The 22,481-nt window shown below is 42.5% G+C and overlaps 1 protein-coding gene across 2 annotated transcripts in view; it reads right to left on the bottom strand.

Annotated features, from left to right (window-relative positions):
- Positions 1-9,407: 9,407 nt before the first annotated feature.
- Positions 9,408-22,481, bottom strand: part of CAMKV (CaM kinase like vesicle associated) — a 44,111-nt gene continuing 31,037 nt past the window's right edge. For both annotated transcript variants that reach the window (XM_072420326.1, XM_072420328.1), the window contains exons 4-11: positions 22,192-22,266; positions 16,913-17,051; positions 16,282-16,402; positions 16,116-16,191; positions 15,517-15,653; positions 15,188-15,266; positions 14,491-14,578; positions 9,408-10,309 (exon numbers count right to left, since the gene is read on the bottom strand). In XM_072420326.1, the coding sequence (XP_072276427.1) occupies positions 10,121-10,309; positions 14,491-14,578; positions 15,188-15,266; positions 15,517-15,653; positions 16,116-16,191; positions 16,282-16,402; positions 16,913-17,051; positions 22,192-22,266 (904 nt within the window). In that variant the 3' untranslated portion in view covers positions 9,408-10,120. The remainder of the gene's footprint in view (positions 10,310-14,490; positions 14,579-15,187; positions 15,267-15,516; positions 15,654-16,115; positions 16,192-16,281; positions 16,403-16,912; positions 17,052-22,191; positions 22,267-22,481) is intronic.

Here is a 22,481-nt window from a genome sequence, read left to right as displayed (position 1 = left end):
TTCTTTCTTTCTTTCTTTCTTTCTTTCTTTCTTTCTTTCTTTCCTCCTGTACTGGACATAAACGAGTTTTGAAACTTCTCCACCACTTCAGAAGAGAATTCATTGTTACATTATATTATTGGTAAACTGCTCCATGTCTGCGTGCTCTTTTCTTGGCTTTGGGGGTCCTTTTATAAAGCACATCAAAGTGCTGACGTGAAAAGTGTGGTAACACATAGCAACCAGATGTCACCTTTCATCTCTGTACAGATGAGAGTTAATTGGCTGCTTGGAGTGTCTTTGCACTATAGAAGTATATGTGATAAATAAACCAGAGGCCCTCGGCTTATTACTTCTCCCTCAGCTGTTCGCCTTCAAGGGCAGAGGGAGACGTTTTGCCTTCAACTTTCATCTTCTTCTGGAAGAAACCACAAAGTCTTCCAGGTCTGGATGTCTGCAGATGATAAAGTGTGAGATCAATAGATGAAGGAGGGAGGGAAGAGGCAGACACTGGATAGGGAGAAAGGGAGGGTGTAGGCCTAAGGCATGGTTGAGCAGGGCTGAGGATTGGGGTGACCGTAGATGGGGGGTTCCAGGTCCAAATGGGGTGATTCATCATCTCGCAGACATGGAGGAGCAAGGAAGAAGACAAGGTCACACTGGATTAGAAGGGGGACTTGGCACTATCTCGGAAAAGAAGGGGGGTGTAGTCCTTATTGGCCCAGGTAGTGCAGCATCCCCCAGGTATTGAGGAGTCTGGCTGAGGATAGGGTGGAACTTGATGGGGGAGGTGGCATGCATCCCTTAGTGGTCCAGGCTGCGTAGGGATAAGAATGGGGTAGCAATGGAACACGGAAGAGTCAGACATGGAGGAGCAGAGATAAGGATGGGGTGACATTGGATATAGGTGGGATGCATCCCTTAGTGGTCCAGGCTGCGTAGAGATAAGAATGGGGTAGCAATGGAACACGGAAGAGTCAGACATGGAGGAGCAGAGATAAGGATGGGGTGACATTGACATTGGATATGGATGGGATGCATCCCTTACTGGTCCAGGCTGCCTTGAGATAAGAATGGGGTAGCAATGGAACACGGAAAGGTCAGGAAGACAGAGGCCAGAGGAACCTAATGTTCTACAGGAGGATAATCAGGATATTTGGGGGATTCGGAAGCAGCCGCAGCTGACAATGGCTTACCGGGGACATTCTGATCACAAGGGGGGTAATGGGTAATGGTAATGACAAAAACACAATATTTAGTTATGAATGAGCAATGCTTGTACACCAGATTCATGTCACCCACATAATTTACTTAGCAGATGGACAGACTGCCCAAATCACTGAAACAACTTTATTTAGGACAAAATATAAAACTTCTCCACCCTCTGTGTCGAGCACCTATAATGAACCCTGATTATCATTTTATGGGTTATCTGTTGTTATAAATCAAAGATTTACCTGGGTGAGATCTGGGGGAGCTCATGGAACCCACAAAAAGTATAAATTTTTACGCTCTAGGTAGGAGGTGAGAAGTCCTGAAATGAAGGAATCCTGGGAATCCTTAAAGCATAACTCTAGGAATAATATAAGCCTGTAAAGAATAAGTTTACCCTCATCCTTTCCTTGCTCCCACGGGCTCTTTTTCTTTTGGAACAATGCCTATTGGCGAATGGTCTATTCAATTGGCCCCTTTAATTTGCAGTTTCCAAGGACCCTTACCCAACCAGTAGATCAAATCAAAACTGATGCATCATAAGAGCTGGGGGGCACAGAAGTTAAGGTAAATTTGCTCTTTATACCCCAAAGTCCTAAACCATCATTTAATTTTTGCAGGAGACCACAAAATAAGAAGTTGTTTTTAATTGTTGCAGTTCTTTGTTATGGAAATGTTCTGACGATATAATGAATTGTCAAAGACGATCCAAATGAACATTAACCTTGAAAATTTTGTCTAATCACGTGCAAGGAAAATTAAAATGAAAAACAAGACTTTCCTTTTTCACGATTGAAGTTAGCACAGATTCACGTAGTTTATTAACCTGGGGAGGGGGGGGGGTTAGAGTTTGGTCAAAGGATTCAGGATTGGCAGAGTTAGGTTCAGAGTCAGGATTGGCACAAAGTACAGCAGTCAGGATGAGCAGAGGCTGGATGCCTAAGTCAGCACAGTGTGATTGCAGGAGGTTGGCAGACAAAAACATCAACAGACTGGAAGTGTCTCGGTACAAGATGAGGGCAGGTAGAGGAATATTACGGATGGAAGAACACGGAGCACATGGTGACTTTGTTCAAACATTCTCTGGTAGATATTCAATTACTGTTATGTGAAAAATTTATTATTATACGGTATTTATATAGCTCCAACATATTACGTAGCGCCGTACATTAAACAAGGGTTGCAAATGACAGACACAGAGGGGGCGAATACCCTGCCCTGAAGAGCTTACAATTTAGGAGGTGCATATACACAGGAAGGAAGATTCACATGCAGTAGTTGTTTGGTGAATGTCAGCTTTATTGCTTTATTGCGAGGAAAGTTCCCAGAAATGTGATGATGGGGAATGTCAGGATTGGTCTAGTGATGGATTGGGCACACTCAGACAGTTTGTGTGTCACTGATGAGGGAGGCTGATCAGACGCTTGAGGTCAGTGAGATCTATAATAATGGAGGACATTGGGTGACACTGAGATAAGAGTGACACTATAGGAGGAATAAATGGAGCTGCAGGTAACATAAGACAGATCTGATGGCTGCAGGTAACATGGAAGATGGATGAATCTGGACAGGGAATGGCAGAGGATGGGTGGAGGGGGGATCCCCATGACACATTGATTGATGGATTGATCTGTGTACAGAGAGACCGAGGACTGAAGTATATACTGAGCACATAGGGGTGGGGGCAAAGTCCAGGCGTCAGGGCGGAGAACCTGATAGATATTGGATAGATAGACAGATAGATAGATTGATTGATAGGTACATATACTGCAGATAGACAGATGGAGGGATTGGAGGGATCAGAGGGGTGGAGATTTGGCTACCAAAACACAACAATTTCTGGCTTTCCCAGCCATCGTTTTTTCACTTTTTGGCTTTTTCTAGTTTGAGGTCGTTGTTGGACTTTCACAAACACACCTGGTGAAGCTCCTTCTTGGTATTCATCCAGTGTGGATCTTCCTGTACAGACTGATGAGTATAAATCACACAGAACTCCTACACCGTGTCACCGAATGAAGGGACACATCTACCCTATGATGTCACCTCCCAACCTTCACCATAGATTTACTGGATGAAGCAAGCTGGAACATTCACTCTGCCTGGTCCTGGAGCAGAACATTCCCCTATGAGGACATTGTATGACAGGTTCAGGTGAAACCCAATCCCCCCCCCCCCCCATCTTCCTGTGTCCTCCTACTCATTACCCGCTTACAAAATAGGTTTCATAAAGTTCCATCAGTGTTACTGTCCATAAAAGAAAAAAAAATATTGTTACCAATATGGGAAGCAAATAGCCTGCATACACCTGACTATCACACATGTGGGAGCTTGGAGGACATCACATTCCAAAACATGGCTAATACTTAGTGCCCCCCCCAGCAATGACCAATAATACTTTGTGCCTCCCCCCCAGCAATGGCCATTAATACTGAGGGCCCCCCCCAACAATGGCTATTATTATAGAGTTTTTGTCTGCCTCTCCATGATCATTGACATGAAGTTGCCACCATATCATCTTCCACTCTTTCATGAAGTCTTTCCACAAGATTTTAGGTTTTTGTAGGGATTTCGCCCCATTTGTGAGGTCAGGTGCTAATGGTGGAGTTGAAGACCTGGCTCATCATTCCAATTCATCCCAAAGGTATTCAGTAGGGTTGAGGTCAGGGCTCTGTGCAGGACACTTGAGTTCCTTCACACCAAACTGGTGACCCCATGTCTTTATGGAGCTGGTTCTGTACAGGGAGCACAGTCATGGGGGGACAGAAAAGGATTTTCACTAAACTGGTGACCCCTTGTCTTTATGGAGCTGGCTCTGTACCCTGGGGCAGAGTCATGGGGGGACAGAAAAAGCTCTTCACCATACTGTGACCACAAGGCTGGAAGAGCACAATTGTCTGGAATGTCTTTGTATGATGGCGGATTACCTGGACGCTTCACTGGAGACACCTCAACTCCATCATTTGGAGAAGGGGATGTATGATAGGTGATATCAGTGGTGGGATGAAACAAACACAAACTTGGATGCATTGTATTGGTTATGACATTTATGACTCGCCTATGTTTCATATTTCAGGATTATAATACAGACTCTTTGCTCAGATGTGAGTGGGGTGAGAAAAGAGAATTTTTCCTTGAATCTGTGAATATATGAAAGAATAAGTTGATATTTAAAAGAATAGAAATATAAGAGAAGTGAACACAGATTCACCCTATTCACTATGCTCGGTGAGCACTTTGCTCTTTTAATAAATCATTGGATTCCTCTCTGACAACCATCTTCAGGGGGTAACATTCACTCTGTCCCATCACTGATCAATACTTCCAATACTCCCATGGCACAAGTTAAAGCCTGGGACCCCACACATTGTCTCCTTTTCTCTTCTCCTCTATCAGTTCTATAGCTCCTGCGGATAATTCTGATGGCAATATGAAGTTCAGGAAACTTCCCGAAGTCTTTGTCCCAGTTTTCTGCTGGAAATATTCATGGCACAGAATAAACCTGATTCCTATGAATAAAACACAGTCCTTGCTGGAGGATTACTGAACAGTGCAGCAATCCTGCCCCCTTGTGGGTGGAAAGGGAAATACTACAAGTCTCTGCCTGGTTTCTCTAATGTTGCCTTTTTTTTTTACTAAAACAAGAGTCGCCTGCTGAAATGTGTCCAACCAATCAGGTATTAACTTTCATTTGATGTCTGCAGCTAGAACAATGATATCTGTCTCCTGATAGGGCAGGTAGGAGTCATTACTTTGTGCATATTGCTGCCTATTTTGATGAACTCCTAAAGCCCCATTTTAGCTGCTGGGCACTGGGGGGTAACTGCAGCAGTACAAAGACAAAACTTTTACCAGGATTTTGTATCCACAGGTAGGGTAACAAAGCAGAAGAATAGGATGTGAGGGCTGATCTGACAGATGGGTCACAATCTGATCTGGCCAACTGGATTGGAGAATCTTCATTTCAGATGTCTGAGATCTCTGCAGACACCGCTGATAAGCAGGCTGACTTTTCTGTTCCTTTGGGCAGTCCAATTAATTAATTAAATTAATTCTAAATGTCAGTGGTTGCAAGTGATATTGATATTGTGTGTAGAATAGAAAGAACAGCAAACTTTCGGGGTGGAAAACTTTAGCTAATTGTACCAGAAGTGGAGTGAGATTTCTGTTTGGTCTAGTTCTGGATCTTGTGCTTATAGGATCATCTTTTCTCCTATTAGACCAATTGATTGTCTGCTAGTCACATTGATTGATTTGATTGATTGACTAAATCTGATATGGCCATCATTAGTCTGGGTGACTCCTGGACAATGATATCCAGCAAACTCTGCAGTTGTGTGATGTTAGAAAGTTCTCCTAAATCTAAGTTTAATGTCAGTGCAGATTCCAGAGAGCCCCTCAAAGGGTCACCAGGAGAGAACGTTCTGAAGTCAGTGCTGTTTAATATTCACTTTCTGATTCCTGTTTCACCAATCACATTCACTCTTCTGAAGGGCTAAATCTCATTGGTGGTAGTCAGGATATCAGATTTGTGTGTATGAGAGATAGCGAGGGCCCTGCAGGGAGTGTGTCTGTGTCCTGCACCACACACAGGTGAAAGGTGTTCCCAAATAAGGAGGTGAGCAATGAATGCAGAGGATTGTAGAGCAGCACCAGGGCCTAGATGGACTTCTGAGTGGTCAGGTGGTGCACAGAACTTTCAATGGACCTCTGGGTGGTCTAACGGTGCACAAAGGCCTGGATGAACCTCAATGCAGTCAGGTGATGCACCAAGGCCTGGATGGACCTCTGAGGGGTCAGGTGATGCACCAATCCTTGGGTGGACCTCTGGGCAGTCAGTTGGTGCACCAAGGCCTGGATGGATCTCTGGGTGGTAAAGTGGTGCATTAGGGCCTGGATAGCCTGCTATGGGGTCAGGTGATGCACCTCGCCATGGATGGACCTCTGAGCAGTCCGGTGGGCACCAGAGCCTGAATGGACCACTGGGTAGTCAGGTGGTGCACCAAGGCTTGGATGGACCTCTGTGTGGTCCGGTGGTGCACCAAACCTTGGATTGACCTCTGTGTGGTAAATTGGTACATCAAAGCTTGGATGGACCTCTGGGTAGTCAGGTGGTGCATTAGGACCTGGATGGTCTTCACGGTGCTTAGGTGGTGCACCAAGGCCTGGATGGACCTCTGTGTGGTCAGGTGGTGCACCATGGCCTGGATGTACCTCTTGGTGGTAAAATGGTGCATTAGGGCCTGGGTGGACCTTGCGGTGGTCAGGTGGTGCACCATGGCCTGGATGGACCTCTGATGGGTCAGGCTCAGCTCTCATCCCATGGTTCATCAGATCCGAGCTGCAGGGGATTTCTTATAAACATCCCCCCCAAATCCTAAAAATCCAAAAAAAACTGAATTTATGGAAATCTGAGAGTTTCTATCTCTGTCAATTCTCCTGAGGATTGTGAGAAAGTGACAATTACCCTCATTTCATACATTGCGTGTATTCTGTGTCACAGGCCGGTGTGTTAATATGACATGTTTACATCAGATGTATAGTGTGTTCTGTGGTCACATTGATCAGATTGGGCTGGGTGAGTTGCAGATTCTCGGTGTCTCAGCTGTGACAGTAATACATGTATGGAGGTCACCGGAAATATTCCGTCTATATATAAATCTGAGCTGTTTGCAGAGAAGGAGGGCTCATTGTTCCCCATCAGTGTCACCACTCACAGAGCCCCAGGGGGGTCATTATAGTCATGTGAAAAGGTAAGTACACCCCATGGAAATCATTAAGCATATTGGAAGAAGCAAACAACAGATCTTCATACAGAGCCCCAGACAGACAGGTGATGGATCAGAACATGGAACACATGAAATATAACATCGGTCGAATCTGAAAATCCTTTACTTTTCAACAGAAACATCAGAGCAAAGCTACAGCCGGCCATGGAACAGATGCAGACCCGGCCTGAGACAATGGTTCCCTGCACCATTTTTTTGGTCTCTTCTCCATTTTAGGTTGTAAGCTCTGTGGCCAAACCCTTCCTTCCCAGTGTTTGTGACAGCTCTATATATGACTCTCTTTATATGTTGTCAGGAATTTTGGAAGTTGGGCTTCTATATTGTTCTGTATCTGTTATGAAAATAAAACTGATCTATTGGATATGCAATGAGTGTCCTGTATGTGAAAGTGGCACAGTAGAGGCCCAGGGTGGCCCAGAACATTTTTGTGTCATTTGATTGGTGGAAATTTTAAGGTGACTTTTCCATAACTTGGAACCAGTTTACCAATGACACAGAAACTATTTCCCCATAGGGTAACCCCTGCAGCACTGTGACCCCAAAGTGGAAGCTGGAAGGATTGGAATGGAGTTATAAACTGTGAAAAGTTCAAATAGAATTTTAGGTGGAAATGTTTTGTAATCTCCCATTAATGACTCTTGTGCTCACCTTCTGCTGCTGGCCTCAAGGAGGACTCAAGATAAAAAGCCCCAACCAAGGGTAGGACCTCCCTACGCTCCAAACTGCCCCTGTATCAGAGGTCTAGTCAGTTTGTTTTTTTTGGGGGGGCATTGTAGTAGGGGTAGAGCTATACTGAATTTGTTTTGGGGAGGGGAGTTTTTTGCTTATCTCTTATTGTCTGCACATCACACTCCTGACTCCTGCACTGTGTGCTATGAATCCCTGACCCCTGATCCCCCTCATATCAGCTCCACTCTTTAGGTTATAATCTAACCCCTGCACTCTGTGTATCATATTTTTCTGACTCTTGCACCCTGTGTGTTATGAATCCCTGACCCGGCACTCCCTGGTTTATGAATATCTGATGCCTGACTGGTGAGTTACTTACTACCCCCACATTGTGTTATAATCTCCTGACCTCTGCACTCTGGGTTTTGAATCCCTGACCCCTGCACTCTATGTGGTATGAATTCCTGATCCTTACACTCTGTGACCTAATGTGTGTTTTACTCTGTGTTTAATACACTCATATCTCTAGCACTCTCTAGGTTATGAATTCCTGACCCCTGCACTTTCTGAGTTATGAATCCTTCAACCCTGCACTCTCTGGGTTATGAATCCCTGACCCTTGCACTCTCCAGGATAATAACCCATGATCCTTGCATTCTGTGAGTTACTTCTGTGTTAACAGACTCTTATCTCCTGCACTCTCTAGGTTATAATCTGACCCCTGCACTTCATATGCCCATGATGTTCCCTTGATTTTAGTTACTTACTTCTAAACCCTGCGCTCTGTGTATCATGTTCTTCTGACCCCTGCACTCTGTTTGTCACACACTACTGAACCCTGTGCCTAGTACATTACACACTCCTGTCTTGAGCCCTGCACTCTGAGCATTATGTAGATTATGTTGTACATGTCCAACTCCTGTGCATTGTTCACTCCTGCACTCTGTGTGTTTATTCTCCTGACCTCTGCATTCTAAGTACATATTTTACCCCCGACTCCAGCACTCTTTATGCTATATTTTCCAACAGTTTGTTAAGTAGTCACTGTTAATATAACTATCTGTGATTAGAACTGCAATGAGGGACTCCAAAATCATCAGAGTTTTTACCCCTCCAGAGATTTTCCTTTCTATTTAAATCCAGAATATAATTTTTCTAATCACATCAGTAAGTGAACAGATCTGATTGGATGTTGAAGATTGCTGCCCCCAGTATTCAGAATAACCCCTTTAGGGGCTGCACGCTGAGAAAACAGGTTAAGCCGCAGCTCCAGAGAACAAACAAAATAAAGAAATACTTAATATCTGTAATCCCTGTTCAGGCTTTTCATCCCCATCTGCTTGTTTTATAATGGACGGCCAGAGCTGAAACCAAAGATATCAAATGTAGCTGTTATGTAACAACACCTGAAATGCTGCTGCTTCACTGGCTAAGGGAGATGCAGAGCCTGTGGGGGGCGCTGTGCCTATCACATCACCAGTACTGGGGTGGTCAGAATGCAAATCCTATAGTTGCCATGGGATGGGTGATAGGATCAGCAGTGCTGTATAGAAATCTTCCAGTTCAGGAGTTTCCACCTGTTGGAAGTGACCCAAAATAGGGTGAGTGTTGCTCAGGGCTGTGAAACGCGTTAGAATGCTGTATATCTGCCTGGGGGTATATTTTGTGGCTTGTCATGTGACCCGAATTTTTATTACTTCTAGAAGAGTCCACACCAATCATCACCCAACGCCCAGGTCACCCGTCTCAGCACACTAAACATTGGGATAAGCAGCACGTTTATTGAAAGAAAAGCATACAAAACACAGGGTAAAGGTCTGTACATTATGTGCCCCCACAAAAAGGAATAAAAAGGGGGCAACCAGCCTGAATAATCTGCCCCGGGCAGGGGTAAATACAGGGTTGATTAGAGGGGCAATAAGAGGAAAGAAGCCTGCCCATGTATATACAAGAGATTCCTCCGGGCTGTAAAGTGGACCTGTATACTACGTAGGGGTGACCAGGAGTCTGGTCTCAGGGCGCAGCCATTACTGGGGACCCCCAGACAGAAAACTATCCAGGACCACAAATCTCTGCAGGGAATATTCAGGTCGGTTCAGACACACAAATCAGAAAAGCTCTAGCTGGAGATGACAGGTCCACTTTAGCGGAGGGTGCAGAGGGGTGGAATGTGGTTATGATGGGGGGGGAGGGGTGTTGGGGTTCTGCCTAACAGTGCAGTAGATCTCTAGCAACTAAAGGGTTAAGAAGTAATGCCTGGAGGGGTAAATGGGGAAATGCGATGGCGGTCAGCGCTGCAATTCTCTCTAGCAGGACACAGTGGGGTCTCTGCACCACAATCTGATGAGGACCCGTCTTGGGGATGCAAATGCAAATGACATGATTGCAGAGAAGGCCGTCGCGGTGGAGGGGGGGGGGGGGAGTAATGACGGTATGCTCTACGGTGAGTAGGGTGTCGGCAGTTCAGCCGGTCCTCATCCGGTGCCATCAGGAGAGGGGCTGAGCGGGGATGGCGTTTCTCCGGCTGGGGTGCTGGCGGGTGATGGTGCCGGGGTAGTCAGGCCTGGCGTCCTCTCGCTATCCATGGATGGAGATGGGGTCTTCGATTCGCTCTGTTCTGGTGCCCTCAGCCGCTTCATCATGGTGGTCACTCGCACAGCTTTCTGGAAAGTGAAAAGTGGAAAGATGAGGCACCTTACTGGACCCATATACTGAGGGAGGCGCTACAAACTGATATCATTCTATTGTTACCAAGAAAAAAACATTTGTATAATAAATCCACATTGAGCAGAAACATTGTGCAATGTGTGACTTGATATGGGGAATCTGCCTGGAGCAAATCATTGTCATTTACAGCACCACAGCATCAGAAAATGATAGAACTCCCCCTGACAATGCCTTCATGGGACTATGTTTGTTCACTTATCACCCAGGGTCACCATATACTTCCAGCACTCAGAGGTGACACAATCATTTATATCTTAGCTGTGGTCACTGCTCTCACCATGCTCCCTCCTGAATGCAGCAGATTGCTGACACCATCTCAGCTAAGGCAAAGTCACTGACTGGATTTACAATGATTTTCTGAATGATCCAGTTTCTCAGGGTTGGGTTGGGGTATCTCTGGTCCTGCAATGTATGGAATGTATTGATGCCGACATATCGTATCTGATTGCCCCCCCCCCCGGTATAGGAATCACACAATGATCCTCATATAAACCTTTTCAGTTTCCCTTTGAACATTTTGCTGAATTCTAATCTACTAATCTTTCAGTCTGTCGGTAATTGAGACGAGAGCTTGTTAAATGTGCATCAAACCACTGCGCCCAACCTCTTAAATATTACAAAGACTCTCAGCAGAATTTAACTTTCACCTCATGTGAAAAACATGAATCCAAAGCGCAAGAAGAATGGAATCAAATTCCAATAAAATGCTGACAACCAAGACATGCAACCATGAAAATGCTAATCAGAGCGAGAACACGGGGAGCTCAAACAGCCAATTCACGATGTGCTAATCGCCAGATATTCATGTGTTTATGTGAATGTATGTCATGTGAAAGTATATTATGTGAATGTATGTTATGTGAATGTATAAATGCATGTTAATGTATGCCATCTGAATGTATATTATATGTATATATTATGTTATGTGAATGTATATTATGTATATATTATATCATGTGAATGTATGTTATGTGAATATATTTATTTATATAATATGTTGTATGAATATATGTTATGTATGTATAATATGTTAAGTGAATGTATAATATGTTGTGTGAATGTATGAATGTTTGTTATGTGAATGTATTCATGTATATATTATGTCATGTGAATGTATAATGTGTAGATAATATGTAATGTGAATGTATATTATGTGAATATATTTAAGTATATATTATGTTGTGTGAATGTTATGTAAATGCATGTTATGTGAAAGTATATTATGTGAATGTATGTTATGTAAATATATGTTATGTGAATGTATGTCATGTGAATTTATTTATGTATATATATTGTTGAGTGAATGTATTTATGTGAATGTATATATGTATATATTATGTTAGGTGAATGTAAAGTCATGTGAATGTATTTATGTATATATTATGTGAATGTATATTATATTTTGTTAATGTATTCATGTATATATTATGTGAATGTATATTATATTATGTGAATATATATTTGTGTCACCACTGAACTGATTTCAGTCTCATTGTACATAAATCATACCAGAATTAGTGCTGCACGCTGGGACACGTATGTAATTATTAACTCTTCATGTACCAGCTATATAACCACAGACTGCATGCCGCTGGATTAGTGATAATTCCTCATTACATTGGGGGGCATCGCAGGGTCTCAATGGCTGCAGCTGCTTCTACAGACAGCTGCAAAACTTCAACAGATGAGCACATTTTGCTGGAAGTTTCCAGTGTCTCCCCAGCTCCTAAAATAACTTTTTTGTGACTTCAAATTTCAATAAAAAAATTGAGTTCAGGCAATGAACCTGTTATCAAATATAAATTAAAGGTTTGGATGGAAAGGTGAATCTGAAGGACCTCTGAAGTTCTGATGATGAGGAAATTTGCAGGGTCCAAATCAGGATTTCCCTATTAAGAGACCAAACAGACTAATGGATAAGTGATCAGGTGTAAGTGATTGTATTCTGTTATCAGATGGATGTTGACCCGTTTCAGAGGTAACAGAATCTCCTTTCTTCGGGTTTGCAGGAGAGAGACGATAGTTTCCATTACATAGAATCTGATTCTGATATAGAATCAATATTGATCAATATACCCTGATCATGGAAGCCTGAGCTATATATATACAGCTGTGGATAAATTTGTTGGCATCTTTATAAAAAAGGTCCTCATGTCTCCTGAAAAGTGCAGAAATCAAAGCACATGTCCTGTGGCCACCTACATGCTTCTGATATGGTATGGAATACAGCAAAGCAAAGTGTAAAAAGAGATAAAGACCTTGATGTATTAAAGTTCTCTACAGCTGGAGAGAATACACTTTCATCAGTGCAGCTGGGTAATCCAGCAAACCTGGAATGGATTTCCTAAAGGTCATTAGGTATTTGTTAGCAAATGTTTTCAATCCTGGACCAGATCCATTCCAGGTTTTATGGATCACCCAGCTTCACTGTATTCTCTCCAGCCTTCTAGAACTTTGATAAATCAGGGCCAAAGTGTTACCTATTTTATAAAGACATTGTGCCATGCCTGGACACAAATATTTGTTGGTGCCACCAGAAAAGATCAGCAATGATTGGATGAGAATAACTGTTAACAGTGATTAGTATCGCACGTCTCCAATCCATTTCAGCCCACTTACATAGAGACAAGACAACACTCTACTGCTTGGTGTCTCCTCATGAATATGAACCCCAGAAAGCAAAGCAGATAAATGTGTGGGGAGATCGGAGAGAACATTGTAGACAAGACAAAGGCTATAAAACATCTCCAAGCAGCTCAATGACTCTAAGACAGCTACAAATATTAAAACAAAAGTTTAAGGTCTGTGGGACTCTAACCCCCTCCCTGGACTGGGCCATAAGAAAACCCAAAATGACCAGATGATTAGTGAGAAGGGTGGACAAAAAGCAAATGGAAATTTCCAAAGTTATACAAGTTGAACGCCAATGTCCATCAGTGTCTGACTGCACCCTCTGCGGGGTCATTGGGAAAAGACTCAGCTGGATGACTTCACCCCGAGAATGGACAAAAGTACAGTGAGAACAATAGAAAAAAATCAAGGACAACTTCCATAGTGATGCAAGCTGAACTCCCAGGACAATGCACCCTAGGGTTTGATCATACCATCTGTGGGTTTAAATAGAAGAGGACCTAGGAGGGCCCAGAGGGACGCAGAACCCAGAAGGTATCATAAGGCACTTAAAGGCATAAATAATCTGGACTGGAATACTAAAATACTGAATGATGAAATGAACATTGACAAACCACAATACTTCCAGAAGAATGTCCTTTGAACCGATGAGACCCAACGAAAACTTTTTGTAAGTCATATCTGCTATGGTCGCAGATGAAAATTGGGAGAAGAATAAACCACACCTACTATGAAACATGGAGGAGGTCTGGTTTTGGAACTGCTTTATTGCATCTGGTAGAGGGTGAGTCTGTGCTGGGAACAATAAAATCTCCAGAATTTTAATACATTCTGGAGAAATATACTACCCAGAGTCTCAGGTCTCAGACACAGGTCACGGATCAACAAGATAATAACCACAAACACAGTAAAAGCACCCAAGAATGGTTGACATTACAACACTGTACTATCTTGAAGTGAGGTTTTATCAGTTCTAACTTGAATCCTTTGGAAATAACAGAAATCTGTACCCTGGAGGTGGCACCTTCACACCTAACACAGCCGGAGTAGGAAGAATGGACCAAACTACCCGCTGCCAGGTGCAGATGTCTCGCTGAGAGCTCTGGGAATGGGTTGTGCGCTGTGATTGCCTGTAAAAGTTGTGTAACAAAATATTTGCTTGTGGGATCCCATTATTGTTGTTTTCTTATTTGTTTTATAATTATTAAGTATTCTGTTGAATTAAAATTCTGATTGTTTTGAAATACAAAATAGGCAAAGATGAGTAGCAATACATTGGTCAGTTTCAAACACAATTAATATAAATTCTTTTTTTAGTGGAGGTGTACCACCAAACTTATCCACATTTATGTATACTGCATCTTATACACCCAATTCATTTATCTAAGTTATACTGATGTGTTCAGAAGTCTATTATATATATTTGTACATCAGTTATGGATGAGTGATATATACCATTTCCCATGCCATGATTACAAATTATTACCTTCCATTTGGCTTTAGCGAAGTTCTTCTCGATCTGTGCACACACCCCGTCCTTGATGTTTTTATCTGATGCCGCATTCCCTGAAATCCTGAAACACATAAATGATATTGTGGTTACAAAAACCAATAGAGGAGCCCAATCCCCTTAGATGACACAATGACGTCCCCAGATCGAGGAGAAATGACTGGCGGATCTCGGCTGGCCCAGCACATTAATAGGACTACATTGTGGACACAATTCACAAAGCGAACACCTCACATGACTAAAACAAGATCTGTGTGTGTATGAGCTCCGGATCAAAAGAATCATTGGGAGATGCTTCTGAGATCATTAGGATTTATTGACAGGTGAATGTTTTTTATAAGGGATTTATTTTTCCTTCCGATGGATCAATTTTGTCCATAGGGTTTTATCTGGGAGCAATTTATTTCCCCGGTGGTTGAATTTGATTGACTTTTGTTGTTTTGCTACCTAACTATGTAACTCTGTAACCAGCTCTTCACCTGAATTAAGCTGAATTTTCATTCCTATAGACTTGTCTGGGACTTCAAAACGAGTCTGAGGGTAACAAAAGCACCTCGGCACACCGATCCTGATCCTTTCTCATGTTAGTTTTGTGAATTCAGCCTTCTACTTGGTATGTCCTGTTATGTTGTGTTCTGGATATTTATTGCAGATTACAATATGGGAGCCTCACCATTCATGACTTATGGCATCTGCCGCTGTCACCCTCTGGTCCTGGTCCACCTCCATCAGACGGGACACCAGATCTTTGGCTGCCAAGGGAATATAAGGTCAGGGAAGATTCACAGCAGACATATAGACAATTGTGTAACATACAATATTTACAACATATCCATAAAGGAAAATAAATATTAAACTTTCTGCCAAAATACTCCAACCTATTCAAAAAAACAAAAACTTCAAACTAAACAAGACCTAAGTAAACAGAGAACCCCTCTCCCTGTCAGTGATATATAATGTATGATTTGCAGCTATTCATCTTCTTCTGGGTTTGGCATTTACCTGCTAGAGAAATATCATCCCAGTATGGAGAATCAAACTCATAATCGCCATGTAGAATCTTCCGGAACAAGTTCTTGTCATGACTTTCGTAATCTTCCTCCTCCATCTCATCATAGAACGGAGGATTCCCGGAGAGTCTGAGGAGCAGAAACCACAAACAAGGCCATGTCTCCGGGAATCATTCTTACATGGCTGAGCCTCAGATTGAGGCAACCATAGTCAGCACTGATTTACACCCTCTGACTGGCTGCTAAGAGTAACAGATGTTTTATATGTCTATAGATAGAAGAAGTCTATATGATTATATAATATGATAATATATGTATGTATGTATGTATATATATGGGTAGGGAGTGAAAGGGGTGCCATGGTGGGCACATAGGAGGGGGAGGAGTGTTATTTATTGAAGGTGGGGCAGTGACTACAGATTCTGCAAATAGTAGGCTATGGAATGTGTGGTCATCCTCCTGATTGGTGGCTGGCGGTACTCCAACAGTTCTTCAGATGCCAATGATTCTTTATCATTACAATTACATTTGCGTGACTTTAGATTTATTATTACATAAAGAGATGTCTCATGGTAATAAGAAATGTCTTACAGTATGTACATTATGACTCCGATGGCCCAGCAGTCAACAGGCCGCCCATACCGCTGACGTGCGACCACTTCTGGGGCTGAAGAGAGACAAATGTGTATAAAAGGGTAAGAGGAAATGAATGAGGAGCTGGGAGACACATGCAGGGGTCACAGGCTGGGGTCCTCACCCAGGTACTCAGGGGTGCCACAAGGTTCTTTGATGAGACTCGTCTCCACTTTAGCCAAATGAAAGTCGCTGATGACTATTTTAGAATTCTTCAAACGGTTATAATACAACAAGTTCTCCAACTGGAAGGGGAGAAAGAAAAGCACAAAATGTGTTAGGAAGTTCTAGACATTAAAGTTTGTCTGAATAAACTGCTGCACAAAATTTTCTGGGGATACTTCTGGGTATGAGATGTCAGGGTATGAGGTGCTCTTTACCCTGGGTCATGGGGCTTTCTTCACCATGAGGCATGGGGCCCCCATTACCCTGGGGTAAAGGGTTTCCCCCAGGGCCCTCCTTACTCTTCAATATGGGGCCCTCTCTACCTGGGACATGAGTGCCTTTATATCCTTGTATCCTTATATCCTTTTAATTCTTGAACCTGAGGTTTACACCTAAAGTATACAGTCTCCCACTCCCTTGGTCTCAAAACTGTGGTCTCAAAACTGTGCCAAGACATGGGGTCCATTCCATACATGATCCTGAAGCTTAGGGCACCCTTGGTTGGAGGCCATCTCCACCTTCTCCTTCTAGGTCTCAGCACCTTCCCTCTACCTGGGGTCATGACATCTAATCTTCATTTTGTGCCTCACCTTGAGGTTCCTGTGCACAATACATAGCGAGTGAAGATAGGCCACAGCCTCCAGGACCTGCCGGATGACATTACTTGTGTCCTTCTCCGAGTAATAACCCTGATCCAGGATCCAGTCAAACACTTCCCGGCCTGAAGCTCTGGATGTGGAGTAAACAGTAAACAGATGTTATCTGGGGCAATGTAAGAAGATAGAAGGATAGAAGATACAAGGATAAGCATACAGAGATAGAAGATACAAAGCTAGAAAATACAATGATGCATGATACTAGGATAAAAATCATCAAAGTGGAAGATACAAGGATAGGGATACAAGAATAGAAAGTATGAGGATTTTCTGTTATCACAGAAGGGATCTGTAAGCTGCTAAAGGAGTTAAGTTGTCCATATGAATGTGATTAGCTGGGACAACCTCAGTAACATGTGCTCAGCTTTAAAAACCTGGTAATTCTGTGTATACACCTCAACTGCTTCCAGCACTATACATGCCTCCTATAAAAAGACAAAACTACAGACATATTAAACTGCTAGGGGCCCAAGAAACTCAATTGGGCCCAAGAGCTGTCTAGCTACACAATTCAAGTAAAGCAGCAAATACATTTGGATGCAAGAAGTGTGTACAAAAATGGGGAATCTCTAATTGATTGCTATGCAGACAATTAGTATGTTAGTATAATCATTTTAAGAAAACAATATTACATATACCTATGTATAGGTATGATAAATAAACAAACAAACAGGATCATATCAGGAGAATAAAAACATTTGAGAGTAAAGGTGTGAGAACCGAACTAAATAATCAAAATCTTTTTTTTGGAAATTACATTAAAGCAGAACTTCTATAACTTTAGCTTTTCCCTGCACATTGGACTACATTGACTTGTAAATGTCTTTTTTTTAATTGTAATAAGAATTTGTAGAAGATAGAAGGTCCTATTCAATATGTTACAGAATAAATTTAAGTGATTGGGTTTACACATACTTTAAACTACATTGTCACTTAAACAATTGCCTGTGAGATGGAGATTAAAGCTTAGAGTGATTTAATAAAAATCCAGTTGTTTTAACCTGTATTTTGGTGCATTTCATCAGCTGTTAGTAAATGATGGCACTTGTTGAACATACAGGTAGTCAATATCAGTTATCTACATATGTGTACACGAAATTAGGAAACAGAATGCAAATAAAATATGAAACAATAAAAATGACTTTCAGATCTGTGATACAATAATGTAATTGGAACCTCTCTGAAATTGTTCCTTTCCCTAGTAAAATCTAAATAAAGGTGTAACTATTTCTGCACACCCATTAATATCCTTGGCGGCTCCCGAGAGACCTAAGATGGATGAGTGCACAGTGAATTGGCCCGTATATTTATTGAATGGCTTCTAGCAGTGAATGAAGCCGGCTTTGGTGTCCATTGTTGGATGATCAAAGACAAGAGACTTAGATTGACCTCCATTCAGTTATGAGTGACACGGATCTGCATGACAATAGCTGTGTTTACTACACACTCAGGAACAGTTGGAGAGCAGCTTATGGAAAGGGAAGGAAGCCGGAGGGATTCCTGGACTCAGGATGATCATTCACCTGCCTGGAGCAAAGACCTTCCCTCATCTCCTGTGCCATCTCTGTCACTCAGCTTCCTGGCTCCTCACCGCATGTCAATAGAGATTCCTCATTATAATTAGAACTTGTCCATCCAGGCATGGAATGTTCTCAGGGAGGGGAAATCTTATTACTATGGAATGTTAGACAAGAAGAATCTACTTTCAATGACCTAAAAGTGAACCTTTTTATTCCACAGGAATGTAAACATGGTGGCAGCTTCATAATCCAGGGCATGGCCTCCTACTGATATGTAAATGTGAACCTTTTATCACAATGCAGAACAATAATGCAGATCATTCTGATAACCCCGGAGGTGTTGGGGACCTTCAGGCCAACACTCATGAGACAACAAAAACCTAAAAATAATTTACAACTTTTTTGTCAGACTTGAACTTCCTCCTACCATCCGAGAATCTCTATTGGTCAGTGATGCCTCCCAGAACATTAAAGAGAATATCTGATTCTGACCCAGAAGCTTGGCCTTCAGAATGGGAAAACATGCCAGGTACCATCAGAGCTGGATTGTTACCAGGAATAAAGGTAACATTTGGCTGACCAATCAGAAACCACCTATACACAGTTCTCTATTATTGGGGTAATTTAATAAAGGGCTATTAGATGTTCACTTAGCAAGGTGAATAATCATTGTGCAAGAGAAGTTAGTGAATTTGGTGATTCACTTTGCAAAGGATATCCAATGACTTGCAAGGAAATCTAAAAAAAAAATAGGATTTGTTCCTTGCAAATGATTGGATGGTAGAAGACAGTAAAGTCTCATCTCATTTAGGAAGCTACGTAAAATATTCTTTGAAAAAAGATGATTCATGTAAGCGTGTGAGGGCATTTTATAATTACCACCCCTCAATCACTGGAACTGCAACACAGATTGAAGTCTATAATATTAAAGAGATCCTGTCATGTCATGGTGGCTGTTATTTGTCACAGCTGAAGCCCCCAATCACCTGCTATTGTCTGACTTTTAGAAGTAGTACTAATTCCAGGGCAGAGCTCTGCTGGATCAGTGACCTTTCATGCCTGGAACTGCCACTGCTACTGCCACCTGGAGAATGAATGTCTCTGATGGTGGATAGGTACCCGGGACATGACAAATAACAAGTTTCCTGACTGGCAACAAGATATATATCAGACAGAGCCATTGTTATCAAGCCTAAAGTAAGTACATTCTAATTTATTATTTTATGTTTTGGGTGGTGATAGGGATCCAGCTGTCAATTTCAGAGTTGTCAATTTTGGATTGTTAGGGTTGAGCAGTGGACTGATGTGACTTGCTGCTACTATGTAGCTTTGTATATCAGATGCAATTCTCAATTCTACCACTGTGTGTCGCCCTAGCTCTGTGTAACTCTCCCAGTCCCAGAGGCAGCAAATGTTCTGAGACTGCAATGCGCCTATGTGTTGCAGCTCCAGGAATTAGAGTGCTGCTGGATACCAGATAACACAAAGATTGACAATTTCCTGTCCACAAGAATATATCAAATGCTGCAAGACTTCTGATTCCACTTGCAGCTTTTTCTGAATGAGCTCTGACTGCACTGGACATGATTGGAATTTTATAAGTGCTGCAGTGGAACACCGAAATAAGACAGCCTGGGGTGCTGACTGCTTTACCTGGTTATGCGGCACAAATTTACGAGTTTATAAAAAATAACAGCAAGAATTGTCTTCTGTATTTCCAAGTTTATTGGATATCCTAACAATTAAAGGGGCTGATTTACTAAACAAAATTTGGGGTGTTCACTAGGAAAAGGGAATTTTCTCTGTGCAAAGAATACTTAGCTTAGTGAATATGGAAACATTTTACTTTGCAAGGAACACCCAATCATCAGCTAGGAAATATAAAAAACAACATTTTTGCTTGCATGTGATTGGACGGTTGTGGTGTTTAACCTTATTTCCTAACCTAATTGAAACATCTTTCACAATGAGATAATCCACTTTGCTAAGTGAACAGTCTGAATTTTTTTAGTAAATCAACCTCAAAGTATCTGATTCTTTAAAACCCGGGAATTTGTTTTTCTGCCATCTGCAAAGCTTTCCTCTCATAGGACTCTAAACACATAGCCTGCAGCAGTGGATATTCCCAGCAGTCTCCAATCCAAATACCAACCAGGCCCAGCGCTGCTCAGATTCTACGATCAGACAGATATACAAGGTGGGCTAAACTTAGGACCCCAACGCTGCAAGGCAACAGTGATCAGCACCCAGACACCATGCTACCCAGGGAGTAAAGACACTGATGGCCAAGGGGACCAACCAAAGCTCTGCTATAATTCTACCATTGCTATCAGCATCGAATATTAACCACCTAACCCACAACAGCCAATCAGAAATAATTTCACGTTTGATTGGTCTAAACCTTACAGGACATTATAGCGCTTCTAAAATGATACATTGAACTTCAAGCCCTTCAGGATTGTGGAGGTATCCTGAGGCTATAAGTATTGCAGGGATTGGTCCCGGGGCCCCCATTGTCAGCAATATGCCCCCCATATCACCAGTCAGTGTGCAGGGACTCCCCAACTTTCCTCACCAGTCCATTCACAAAGATTTCCCCTTTCTAGCATCATTATGATCATTTTTCTATTAATGAAATTGGTGTTTAGTATCATTTTTACCCCCCGGCAACCCTACCCCACGTACAGAAGAAAGCAGCCTGACAGCCTGGCACCACCTCATATATCACCATGGCACACACCATGGCACAAAAGATCTACATGAGCTTTGTGGGGTGTAGGCGAAGAATAAAGCTTATGTGCCTATAACCCCCCACTCCATCCCTTGAAAACCTGCAACTGATACACATGGATGTAGAGGGAGAAAGTTTGTGCACGTGTATTGGACCCCCCCTCCAGAAAAAACGAAAAAACATGCATATATGTTCATAATGGGATGTAGGGGAAGAATAAAGCTTGTGCACATGTATTCCCCCCACAAACCCCCAGCCCCGGTCATCTAATAAACAGGGGCAATCATTAACTCCGCAGCTCTCCATTAAACCCCCCACCCCTTCTTCCAGGGAGAAAATCAATAAAACATGGATTGATGGGGGGACGGAAGCTTCACATTTCACGTCTCTGCTTCATCAAAGTTTATTTCAGCTTTGTTGATGGCAGAAAAGAACATCGGAGTCTGGGGACGCTGCTGCAATGCAGCCGTCATATTAATGGGGAATGTGAGCTCAGTGCTCATCGGATTCACACCCTGCTCACACTTCAGTTATACCCAGGTCACATGATGGGGTGATCAGAATATTGCCATTATACCTAATGGCTAATATCCACAAAATAAGGAACTCCTTAACTCTGTGCAAAGAGAAACACTACAAACACTCTGTGTGAATGACCCGCATATAGGAGGCCACCAATGTCCGGTAATAGGCATCTATTATATTGCATCCGTCTGCCATCCTAACATGTTTCAGGTGCTGGGATAGGGTTAGGCATACATGGACATACACTGATAGGACAAGAGAGAACAGGGAGCCTCAGGAAGAGGGATGGTGAAGATGGAGAAAAAGAGCAGTGGCGCCCTCTAGCTGTGTCATTGTGGTAGTTACATTTTGGTGGGGCGAAGGGTTGCTGTATGTTGGGAAGGTCCCTGATAACCACATTGAGGTGTCAGACTATAAACAATACAAAATTCACTCACAGCTCCAGGAAGATGAAATATTCCTTCTTTGTCTCAAACACATCAATCAGCTGTAGGATGTTGGGGTGTTTCACCCTGTGAGGAGAGAAAGGGAGACAGTGAGACACATATTCTTAGAGTGAGGACAGGTAGGCAATACATTACCAAAGAGAATACAGGTGTATAGGCAACAATCCCTACAGTAGGATATATTTAGGTGTATAGGGAACAATCCCTACAGTGGGATATAAATGGGTGTATAAGGAACAATCCCTACTGTGGGATATATACAGGTGTATAGGGAACAATCC

The sequence above is a fragment of the Pyxicephalus adspersus genome, chromosome 8, assembly GCF_032062135.1.
Source record: "Pyxicephalus adspersus chromosome 8, UCB_Pads_2.0, whole genome shotgun sequence".
Classification (NCBI taxonomy): domain Eukaryota; kingdom Metazoa; phylum Chordata; class Amphibia; order Anura; family Pyxicephalidae; genus Pyxicephalus; species Pyxicephalus adspersus.
The sequence above is the reverse complement of the archived record's forward strand: the minus strand, read 5'-3'. Positions and strand labels throughout refer to the sequence as shown.